The sequence below is a fragment of the Diabrotica undecimpunctata genome, chromosome 8, assembly GCF_040954645.1.
Source record: "Diabrotica undecimpunctata isolate CICGRU chromosome 8, icDiaUnde3, whole genome shotgun sequence".
Lineage (NCBI taxonomy): Eukaryota > Metazoa > Arthropoda > Insecta > Coleoptera > Chrysomelidae > Diabrotica > Diabrotica undecimpunctata.
Window position 1 is genome coordinate 42,990,895 of NC_092810.1, and position 12,301 is coordinate 43,003,195.

Genomic DNA, 12,301 nt, shown 5'->3' on the forward strand with positions numbered 1-12,301 from the left:
CTAATCCAAAAAGTAATAATAGAACAAAGCAGAATTCCTCAAGTAAGTGATAACAAATAAACTGAACGAAATTATCACACTAGCAGAAGAACAACAAGGTTTTAGGTCGGGAAGATCATGCACCGACGCTATATTTATAATGAGGCAAGTGCAAGAGAAATCATTAGAATAAAACAAACCGGCATATCTATGTTTCGTGCACCTTAAGAAGGCATTTGACCGGGTCAAAGTAAAGGACATTATCCACTTATTGTACGCAAGAAAGATACCTCTAGGAATAATCAAAACGATCGAAAATATCTACCAAAACAACACACTAAAAGTAAAAGTAGAAGAAGAAATAACCGACCCTATTGAAGCTGGCAATGGGATAAGACAGGGAGATTCCCTGAGTTCTCTATTGTTCAACCTGATTATGGATGAAATAATAAAAAAAGTAAGAACTAAAAAAGGATACCAAATGGGAGAAAAACAACTTTCAACATTCTGCAGAAGACGCAATACTACTCTCTCATAGACAAGATGATTTGCAACGTATGCTGCACCAATTTAATATAACTGCCAGAAAATTTAACATGTTAATTTCGACAAAAACAAACAGCAAATTTACTGAACAAGTGATGGAGTTTAAATATCTAGGCATCACATTATGTAGCTACGGAAAGCTCGAAACTGAGGTCGAAGTTTAAGTAAATAAATCAAAGAGAGCCGCAGGCTGCCTGCTGGAAAAATAAAAATATCGGGAAGGAAATAAAAGGCAGAATTTACAAAACAGTCATCAGACCAATAATGACATACGCGGCAGAAACACGACCTAACACAGAGAGGACAAAAAGAATGTTAGAAGCAGCAGAGATGAAAACACTTTGAAAAATTGATGGTGACACTATGGGACAGGGCTAGAAGTACAGATATACGACGTAGATGCAAGGTGAAGAACATAAAGAACTAGGTACAAAATAGAAGAGTAGAATGGAGCGATCATAAAAGCCGAATGACAACAAATAGAGTAGTAAAGACGGCAAGAAACGGTTCCCCAATAGGAAGACAATCAGTAGGAAGACCACGAAAACGATGGAACGACAACTTACTGGAGGCACATTGAAAAACAGACAGTCATGTCTACATAAAAAGAAGAAGAAGAAGATAAATGAACGGATTGTAATAACTAGATTTACATTTGATCGAGCTCAAGCTGACGAGATCAAATTTTAAAATTAAAACAAATTGAAAAGACATGTGACGTGTGTACATAATAATCTGGTAGTATGCCAGGGCTGGATGTGATAAAGGTGAAAGCATCTGGTCGAATTGATGTATCGTAGAGAGACAGATCAATTATAATAATCAAAGACATGTATACAGCAACAACAATAAATGCGATAATAAACAGTGAGTTTATAAAACCAGTTATAGGTGATTCACAATCCCATTACTACGCTACCATTATGGTGAGTTTTGTGCTACAACTACTAACCATCGTGTCCATGGGATACGTGACATAGACTGACAGCATCTCGTTTCAACTCGTATGAATAAAATGGACACGGAGACAAAAATAGATAACCCAGAACTCAGAGAAATCAGTTGCTATTCTGTTAGGTTCCCACAGGAGAATCTTTAGCACCGTAAGGTAGCTTCCAGAAAAATAGTTCATCTATTTCATCCGTAGACGGTTCAAGCTTAACTAACTGTATTTTAAAACAGACAAAGCTAAGTGCATTCGATACCATAAACAGAAAAGAAGGAGGATCTTACAAGAAAAGCAAGTTAATGATTTTTCTGTCTCCAATAGTGATTCCTTCCTCCCATCTGTCTAGTACTTTCAGGCTGTTGCATCATATAACAATTGTATGTTCTCAAAAAGACAAGGATTCGTTTTAACTCGGCTCGTATTTAACCTGTACTTTTTGGTACTGGAAATCAGAGACTACAGGGCAACCCAATTGAAATAAAAATTAATGAAGTCCCTATTATCAACTTAGGATAAGTAGATTTGTGCTAGTCTAAACCTGTAAGCCTGAGCTCTGCAGTAATAGGTAAGTTTTTGTCCCCGACATAGCGCGTCCTGATAGCTGATAAGGAACGCCCTCTGGGTATACAGAACAATAGCACAGATGTAAATAAGGTATAACCCAATAAACACTCGTGAATCAATAGAGAACATGGCACAGCTATTCGACTGCTGAGGTGTAACATCCTCTTACATAGAAGATTCACGGCAAAGTGGAGAAGTTGCCTGATTTCTATTCAAAGTGCAGATGGTACTGTTGCTGTGTCGCCTTAATGTAAGAACCCTGTGTATGCAATAGCCAAATAAAAGGTTCATCGGTTATTAGCGCAGATCTTGTATGTAGCAAATTTGTCGAACTTCCGAGAACTTGTATTGAATCATAATCATAGAAAATGTACAATAAGCCAATCGGCTGCGGTACGACTGGTGTAAAGCAGATGGTTTCCAGAGACAAAAAGGCTATTAGCTATTAGCGTCTAATAACACCGTGGCGTTGATGACTCGGAAAACAGGGCGAACAATTTCCAAGTTATACGTGACTGTAGTTGCCTCGCGTTGAGATCACTTTGTCCTCTTTGTCAGCGCTACGTCGGGATAAAACGAAAACTTCAATCGGCAATGTCGTTCGTAGAATTTATTCCTTGGTAGTGCCATTATCCGGTTGGGCCGTCGCTAATGTGGCGCTGCTAACGCAGCGACGTTAGCGCTCGTATAACAAGGCCCTTAGTGGCAGTATGCGCGTTAAATATCAAGAAAAGTAAATGTAGGGTAATATCTACAACCAAAATGATCGATAGCTCCATACAACGATAACGGACACTCACTTTCAGGATATACCAAGATAACTTACTTCAGAGTAAGTTAGATAGAGCTGCAAAATAAATAGCAAGTGGGATCCAATCTTCAGAAATATGCCTTCGCATTGTACAAGCAAGAATGAGTTTCTTTAAGTACAAGAAAAATCTGTGTAGGAACGATATAAATCTCAATCTGAAATGTTACACAACAGACACCATGTTTAAAGAACTCGCTTTCGGGGTGCGGTATTTATTATAACGAAAAGTGATAAAGACACCGTAGAGAAGAAAAAGCAACTATGGAGCAAGGAAAAATATTCGGAAAATACGTCCAGGAAAAAAAGCATGGTGGCTTAAAAACCTGAGAGAATGATAAACATAAACAACCGAATGCAATCACTAAGCGAATACAGCAGTCCAAAAAGAAGAAAATGATACTCACAAAATAGTTCAAAGCGTTCAAATTTTTTAGACCAGCGGTGCCTTTTTTAATATCTTGTAACATAAATCGTAATAAACTTTTTAGCATTTTTGTTATTTTTTTATCGTTTAAACTCTTTTGACCAAAACAACGTTACTAAACCAATGTTTCTGTTTCAAAAAAATGTGTCATGTATTTTGAGTTCAATATCTACATCAAATCGATTTTTATTATATTTTTTTACGGTATAAACGACTACAATAACACAGATTTTAAATGTATAGTTTTTGTTTGAAAATGACGCTAATAAAACTAGTAGAAGTATTAGTATACATTTTTATTGAAAATTCACGAAAATTTTGAAAAGATTGTATTAGTCGCACAGGCTGAATTAATGCGTAAATGATAAATACATGTTTTGAAAAAGTTTTGATGAAATACTGTTACATTTCTGTGAGTTGTTCTTGCTAAGAAACACTTTCAATTTGAAAAACCCAGTGTAACGTGCTTGGCAGTAAAAAGGTAATGCATTTTGAAAAATCTAGGAGGCAAATTTGATTTTTTTTTTAGAATAATGTCATATTAGTCTGAAACGGTCGACAACACTTATAGGGACTTTAATTAAGCGATTTCTATCTGTAAATTTAAATAAAACAATGAAATGTTCAATTTTCCATGACTCTGGCGCATAAATCAGTCTGAATTTGACAGATGGCATGGTTTGTGATAGCCGTTAACGGTGACGGCCTGTGAATTCACACCAAACAATAACTTTTTGTTGGTCTCATCCCTGAAGACGATTTTTCGATGAAAACTTGGGTCAGGCTCCTCGATATACTCTCAAAATTGGGTATGGTACATCAAGAATAATTTCTGTTCTCGTTCTTAGAGCACAGACAAAGTTTGAACGTAGACGGATGGTTAAGACGTGTGTTTGGAAAAGTATTTAGGGCTTACTTAAATATTTTATTTTTAATATTCTTGATATTTTAACATAGCCTTATTTAGTTATCTGTTTTAATTACTTATTTAGTGGTCATCTTCATTATCTGCTTTAAAATTCCCAAGTCAAAATTGGCATACTCATGGGTTTGTCAAATCCGAGAACCAATTATCTAATTTACCACACGTTTTCGGGAAATCATTAATTTTACCTCCAAACACTTGAAATAAAAGCTTTAAAATGTCAATTTCTTAAGGAAATGTACATGTAATTTTGTACAAAAAGCTTTAGATGGCAATTTTAATGTATTACGGTGCGCTTTTCATTCGAAACGACCCCAGAACGACCACATCTAGGTAACAGAATATTGTCTCTATGTAGGATGCAGAAGTTAGCAACACTTTGCGAAGAGAGTTAATTTTCCTACATCCATGCAACACTACGAAGAGTTTCGACGTTGTCTTCATCTTTGTGCCAACAACACCACTACAAAGACGTGTAAACGCGCTTCTTCTAAATTAATAATAATTTATGAGTTATGCCAATCAATTTTTTTTATTATCTACAATTATCATATATATTATATCATTGTTTACTACTTTAATTAATTGATTAAATTATGAATTGTGTTGTTGTTCTGCTTTCTGTATAGTATTGTTTATTGGAGTCATCAGTCAGCAGTAAGAGTCTTCATCATCATCATCACACGGCGCAACATATTTTTTTCTATACGTCTCGTTTCTCTACTTAATTACCATTTTCGCTAATTTTGTTTTCAATTATTTTCCGTTTCCTTACTCTGTCGACTACTTTTGCCTTTATCACATATTTAACCAGTTAAAACAACACAAATTGAGTTTTTTTTAGACCGGTCTGAGTTCATGACCACTTTTATCTTATGAATCAAACTCAATTTCTCAAAAGCTTTATCAGTTCAATTAACATAACCTCACTTTTCAAGAGTTTTCAGGATTTGATCCATATGCCTTAATATATAGCTCTTAGTCTATAGAATATCAACACGATAGGTGACACTGCTGTTCACTTCATCGAGAAGAACAAAATGCATCGAGCCAAAAGAAAAAGTTACGTAGGACGCCGTATAGAAATAGAGGGAATTTTTGGGCAGAACGTAAAAAAATACTTTTATTTTTGTAAATCTTTGAATTTTTTCGTTACAAAATAAAAGGTAATGTCGCATTGTGAGAAAACTGTGGATAATACATACAATTTATTATATTTTGGTAAATATGGCAACAGAACTTCTCTCTTTTTTATTATCTCGCGCTAATATCACAACCAAACTATCAATCCCAAATGCATTTGTGTAATTCTAGTAATAATTGTGAAATTCTGTTAATTATGTAGTCGTTCAGCGGTCTATTTTATGTTAAAAATATAAATTTGCGACGTTGCCAGATTTAGTACTGACAAAACAATAGCCTTAAAATCAGAACACTGCTTTAAGTGTATTATCAACGTATTGACGTTACAGTCTCGACCCCTCTTCATCTTTTATCATTTTTCTTATAAATATAGTTGGTGCTGAACATTTATTTCTTTTTAATTCTTTTTCTCCTTAGTTATCTCAAATTCCATATGTTTCCGTATGCGCTCTAAGCTTTCTCTGTTTGAAAACATATCAATCAGCCCTAGTAGTATTAGTATTCGAAATTATGTAGATGTGATGTCCCCTTCCAAAGTAGCCTTTGTAGCAAATACATTAGTTTAACTCCTGTCCATATGCTATCTTTAGACAGCATGTCCAACATCTTCGTTTGAATTTATTTTCCATCTGTTTTTAGCAAATAAGGGTTTTGTATCAGTTCGCAAAATGATTTAATATTTTGCACATCCCACGTATTTCTTGATGTATTTCATCTTAGCGGCACTATAACTTGCTTTACTTAAATTTAAATAGTGACCAAAACTACAGCCAGTTTAGTCATCAAAATGCATTTTACAATCTACTGCTCGGTGAGATGATTCGTTTCGATATGTAATTGAAAGCGTTTCTTCGGTACACCAAGATGAATTAAACATATCAACGTTACGTAAGCGCCAACATTGCGCATGCTTCGAACGAGACACACATTCAAAAACTGTTCGTCACTCAGTTCAAAATGTAACTACAGTAATACAATGGGAATACTTACGAATTTTTCGGCTCGCCCCTGTACACTTCCGGGTCGCTTTTCTTGATCTCGCTCTCCCGTATGAGATCCGTCAGAGATTTAAAAATGGTTCCGTGGATACTGCAATAAATAGAAATATCATAGACTTTATATTTACTCGAAAACAAATATTTATAAAAAATTTACATATTTTTGATAGCAATATTCGCGTATTGTTTGTCGCCATACATTGCTTTATCGCGTGTGTTATATGTTGTACAAGTGCTGTAAAACTTGTTTATTTGGACTAAGAGGTCGTTGGAGGTAGCCCCCTAGCCACCTGACCGTCCGTACTTTAGTCCAATGGATTTTTATGTTTATTTCCACAAAAAATGTACTGTTTACCTCCAAACAATACATACTTGCAATTTGCAATTATCTATCGATCAGAATTTAAGAACATGCTGATATTATCGTTTTGTGAATGAAAGTCATGGCTTAAGCGACCAACAAGTTGTATTGAAGTAATCGGTAGTCACGTAGTACAAGTTTTCTGAGAGGAAATTTGATTTCAGTCCTTTTATTTTATTTTTATGTATGAAAATAGAAAATGTTTACATCAAATCAATAACATTTTTGTGTAAATATGATTTAGCAATTGTATACATGCATCTAAATATCAACCTTTGAAGATATGTATGAACTTCAAAGAGATTTAGCACCCTACAACAATCGTGGACTACCAAAAATGTTGCCTGCTCTAATGTCACGTTGAGAAAATAACCCACCAGTGATGCACTGCTGACCAAGTCATCTACCAGAATGAAAAAATGAACATATTGACACATTCGTACATTAATTTCAGGCCACGAATTAAATAAACATAAATATTTTAACTGAAATCAAAAACATCCTGCATATGTGCCCAAACGGACACACATGTGAAGGATTTGAGCATACGGCACCTTCCGGAAGGCTATAAAATCGAACACCTCCAAAACTTTTGTGTGCTCGTATGTTAGCCTGAACAAATCGCCCACCAGTTCATTTATAAACAGAAATATGTCCAACAGAACAAAAAAATAAATATATTGATTCACCCTTACATTAATTTAAGTCCGTTTACAAACGGACCTTCTGAAAGGCTATAAAAATCGAGCTCCTCCAAAACTTTTGCCTGTTCGTATGTTAAGCTGAAAAAATCGCCCACTAGTGCATTTATCTACAGAAAAATGTCCAAAAGAACAAAAAATTCACATACTAGCTCATCCTTTCAGCCCATAAATTAATTAAACATTAATATTTTAACTGAAATCAAAAATATTCTCTTGTAAACTGTATTTGTGCCCAAACGGAAACACACGCGAAGGATTTGTGCACATATCACCGTCGCAGAGTTGCTTGTCTATGAAAATCGAGTACCTACAAAACTTTTGCCTACTTAGAACGAAAAAATTAACTTATTGACTAATTCCAAGAATGAACTGCAGCTCAAACGTTAATATCTCAGCTGAGATTAAATATATTCTCTTGGAAACTGGATATTTGTCCGAATGGACACAAATTCAAATATTATGAACATTTTAACACATTTTGAAGCTGACTGGTATGCAAAAAAACTAGGTTGCTTTTTCTGCCGTTAAAATATTTATTCTTGTGTCAGAATACTCGAATGCAGCTCTATCACCCCAGTGAAATTCGGCGATGACTACAGCAAAATGGACAAGCCATTTTGGGCTCTTATTATTAGCGTTTGGAGGACTAATCGTTCTCACATCATTTTCAGCTGCAGGAGGTTATATATGTCATATACAAATGTACGTCCGTGGTAAGATGTTAACGTAAGAGTAACAAGTAATCTACATTGCTCTCTTGCTATCTTGATCATCAGAGCATCTATAGATAGAAATACGTCTATCAGAACGAAAAAATGAACTTATTGACTAATTTCTAGAATGAACTACAGCTCAAACGTTAATACGTTAACTCCGATCAAAGATATTTTCTTGGAAACTGGATATGTGTCCGAATGGACACCAATTCAAATATTACAAACACTCGACACATTTTGTAGTTGTCTTACATGCAAAAAAAATTGAAATGCTGTTTCTGCTCTTAAAATATTCAGTCTTGTATCAGAATACTATAACGCAATTTCTTTTTAAATTCCATCACGTCGTGAAGGTCGGCGATATAGGACGTACCTCAGTTCTCAGAGAAAATTTGTACCTCTTCCTCTATGACGTAAATACTTATAATATAAACGCCTAAAGAAGATCATATACTCCATAAAAATCTTTTTTCTTAAAAGTGATAATACCTTTAAATGTTTTTTCCGATATTACAACTGTGGGTAAATATTGCGATGAATGAATATAATAACTAATTTTATATTGTGTATACTTACATTTTAATAGTAAAATCAGGCAACGCAGTAACAATTGGCACAACAAATAGGCCTAACCAGAACAGAGTCGAAGAAAACACCATGGTGTACATCCCCGACATAACTGACCCAAAAGGTATGGTAGGCCAAAACAAACTAGAAATGAAAAATGTATTAAGCACCATCGCAAATTAGAATTATATCAGTACATACCTGTAGACAATAATAAAGAAAAACCATAACACTATAGATCCCCATATCGCGCAATGGGTCAACCACGTCCAGGAGTTCGTCACAAGTCCCGCTTTTAGACAAACTGTGATCACGACGTACTGAAACCAAAAACAAAAGTTGATATGTATGTAGCTTCTTATAAAAAGATCATTAAATTTGATGCTATAATGGTAGATTTGCGAAATAGCGACCAGAACAAGAGGTCACTACATCATTTTCATAATACATTTAATCTGAACACTACATAAATCGTTATAATGTTTAGTCTTTAGGACTGATAGTCAAATACATGCAATATTATCTCAGCGTATAAAAATGCAACCATAATACGATTCTACACTTATATAACTAATAATGTGTGGCAAAAGTGTGTCTAGACTCTAGATTATATACATAAAATCTAAACAACAATATACGGGATGACGACTTAATCGACTGACTTACACAATTTGACTTTTTGGACGAAGCGTAACGATTTCGGTCTAAAAGTAAAAGTTATTTGCCACTGCAATCACGTGTCAACCTACGGAAGAACCCTCAAAACGTTTAAAGTTTACTACACGAGACGATCTTGACTTTTAGAAGCTTTTTCTCGTGGTGTATGTGTCTGTTTTCGAACGTAAGCAACCATTGTGTCACAATATCATGGAATTTTCTCGATCAGCAGCCGCTCGATACAGATTTTTCAGCTGAAGACTCGTCCATTGATTTCTATTTTGTAACCAAAGTAGTGTCTTACGCCCAATTCGTCGTATTCATGTGACTTTATCCTAGGGAATGAGTCACAGTAGATAATATTTAGGTCTTATGACGATATAACATTTTCTTCTTTTAATTGTATATAGCAGTTCCGTCTCCATATCCATCATTCTAAGAACCTTCTCGTGAATAGTGTGTGTCCACCTCAATATCTTCCGAATTCAACGATAATAGCACATTTCAAATGCTTACAATCTGTTCCATCGTTGCTGCTTGTGAAGACCAAATCTAACATCCGTATTGCAAGACACTAAGAACACATTTCTTTTGCGAGGTACCTAGAGATATTTCTGTTGCGTACTATCGTTTTTCATAAAGGTCTTGCTAGATATCTCAAGTCAGGGAAGAATTCCCTTTTGGAATGAAGTTCATAAAAAAAATTGAATTGAAAATTTCCGTTTATTTCTTTACCACTACAATGCAATGAGTCCTAGCCATATCCTGAAGAAATCAATAATTTTACTGAAGAGGCGGTTCATATTATATTTTCAATTCGGAAAAATATAAACTGTTTTACCCAAATTGACTCTCTTCACATTTTCTCAAGGTGTACGAAGTGTGATAACTAATTGACCAGACTGGCGCTGACAGATTTTGATGTTTCATGCCGGTTGAAGTTTTTTCAAACCTGAGCACGATGGGTACGGCTCTAAGTCGCTCAGTCTCGTTGTAGCAATCACAAATTCACGTCCTTCTAGAGTCTCGTCGAAGAAATGCAGATAGTTCAGATATAGCAAATGAGTTAACCTCGAGTTTTTTATGAAACTGTGAAACCCGTTAGAGAAGCTCAAATCATGTTAAAGGAAATGTTATAAAAAGTAAAAGTGAATTTTTATCGCTAACACAAGTTTTTGAATGGGTTCAAGGGGGAATGTGAAGAGACCGAGGACGATATGTGTCTTGTACGTTCCCCAAAACATGGAAAACAGACGAGAATGTCCAGAGAATTAGTAAATTGTTGCGCAAAAATTGTAGCCGAGCTTTTGATGAATTCTAAGGAATTAATAAAGAAAATGTTCCTCAGATTCTGCATTTAACAAGCAGAAAGTTTGCGCAAAAATAGCACCAACAGCTTTTTACCCCAGAACCAAGGAAATCGAGAATGACTGGACCATCCACCGTATTCGCCTGACCTAGCATCCTGTGAATTTTTTTTCTAAGGTAAAATGTGACCTTAACGGTATTTTTGTAACACCAGTAACATTTGTAAGATTTTGTTCGGTTATTTAATTGTCACACCTCCCAGAAGGGTCTTTTACTCATTTTTATTCCTATATACAACTTGTACGATCCTTAACACGTCGAAAAAGGATGAATAAGTTCAAGAAAGTAGTTAATTGTTGCAAAAAAATCGTCACATGTGTCTCCTAGCTTTTGCTGAAGTCTCGGGAATTAACAAAGATAAAATATCCGTCAGATTTTGCATTGAACATGCATAAAGCTTGCGCAAAAATGATACTAATAGCTTTTCACTCCAGAACGAAAAGAATCTAGAATGACTGGTTCGGTTATTTAATAGTTGCATCGTCCAGAAGGTTATATTACTAATTTTTATTCCTATATACAACTTTTACGATTCTCAACATATCGAAAACAGATGAAAACGTTCAGAAAACTATTAAATTGTTGCGCATGGTCATAAATGGTCAGTTGGGCCATTCACCGTATTCGCCTGACCTAACATCCTGTGAACTTTTTATTTTTTAAGGTGAAATGTGACCTTGAGGGTATTTTTGTAGAACCAGTTCGGTTATTTAATTGCTGCACCATCCAGAAGGTTCTATTACTAAGTTTTATTCCTATATAGAACACATACTTACACAGTATTGTTCAAATTTAAGCTAACATTTGCGGTTGGGGTTATTATAATTTATTCAGCAGTAGTGGGACCAATATAGCAGTGGAAATTTACCGCTTATCAAATATTTCACATATTGGCTCCTTTTCTTTTTAAATCATACTCGAGCCAAGTAATTTAATTAATTAATTACTGTACTGCTTTGGGATATTTGGGATACTCATTTTCCAGATGAAAATATTATATCATAAATGTAATCTTTTGAAAGTGACTCGTTTTGTAACAAGTTAGCTAAAAATACATTGAAATTTCGCCAAAAATTTGATTAGGCTGGTCTATATTCTGAATCATAAAGCTTGGATAACTTTACAAAACCTTACAAAATGAAGAAAATGAGTAATTTTGGATATTGAAAAATGGCGCCTTTCCACTATTTATACTTTCCAAAATGGCGAGTTTCCGTCATTTTGTAAGATAATTCTAAATATAATCATATATCAAGTACTATATGGTAATATGTGATACCTCATTTGAAACTGTTTGTGTCAGTATGTTTCCTATATTTTTGTGTGATTCTGCCGCGCCATTTCCACAAATTGCAGAAATTGAGCTGTAGAAATTATCTAAAATTGACTAACAGTATGACAACGTCCCTTTATTATATCTGGAAACATACTTAATGGGACAAAAGCTTACAAAAGATGTATAACACGAGTCACAAATCATCGTTTAAAAAACGACGATGACATCTGTCACAGTTTTTGGCAGATGTCATCGTCATAAACTCATGTATTACTTGCCATATGATATTAAAAATAATTTTACAAAATGGAAC

The 12,301-nt window shown here is 34.7% G+C and overlaps 1 protein-coding gene across 9 annotated transcripts in view; it reads right to left on the minus strand.

Annotated features, from left to right (window-relative positions):
* The window catches only part of ATP8A (ATPase phospholipid transporting 8A1), a 187,280-nt gene that overhangs the window by 45,437 nt on the left and 129,542 nt on the right, over positions 1–12,301 (minus strand). For all 9 annotated transcript variants that reach the window (XM_072540155.1, XM_072540150.1, XM_072540156.1 and 6 more), the window contains 3 exons: positions 8,889–9,007; positions 8,697–8,831; positions 6,332–6,430 (listed from right to left, as the gene is read on the minus strand). In XM_072540155.1, coding sequence (XP_072396256.1) covers positions 6,332–6,430; positions 8,697–8,831; positions 8,889–9,007 — 353 coding nt within the window. The remainder of the gene's footprint in view (positions 1–6,331; positions 6,431–8,696; positions 8,832–8,888; positions 9,008–12,301) is intronic.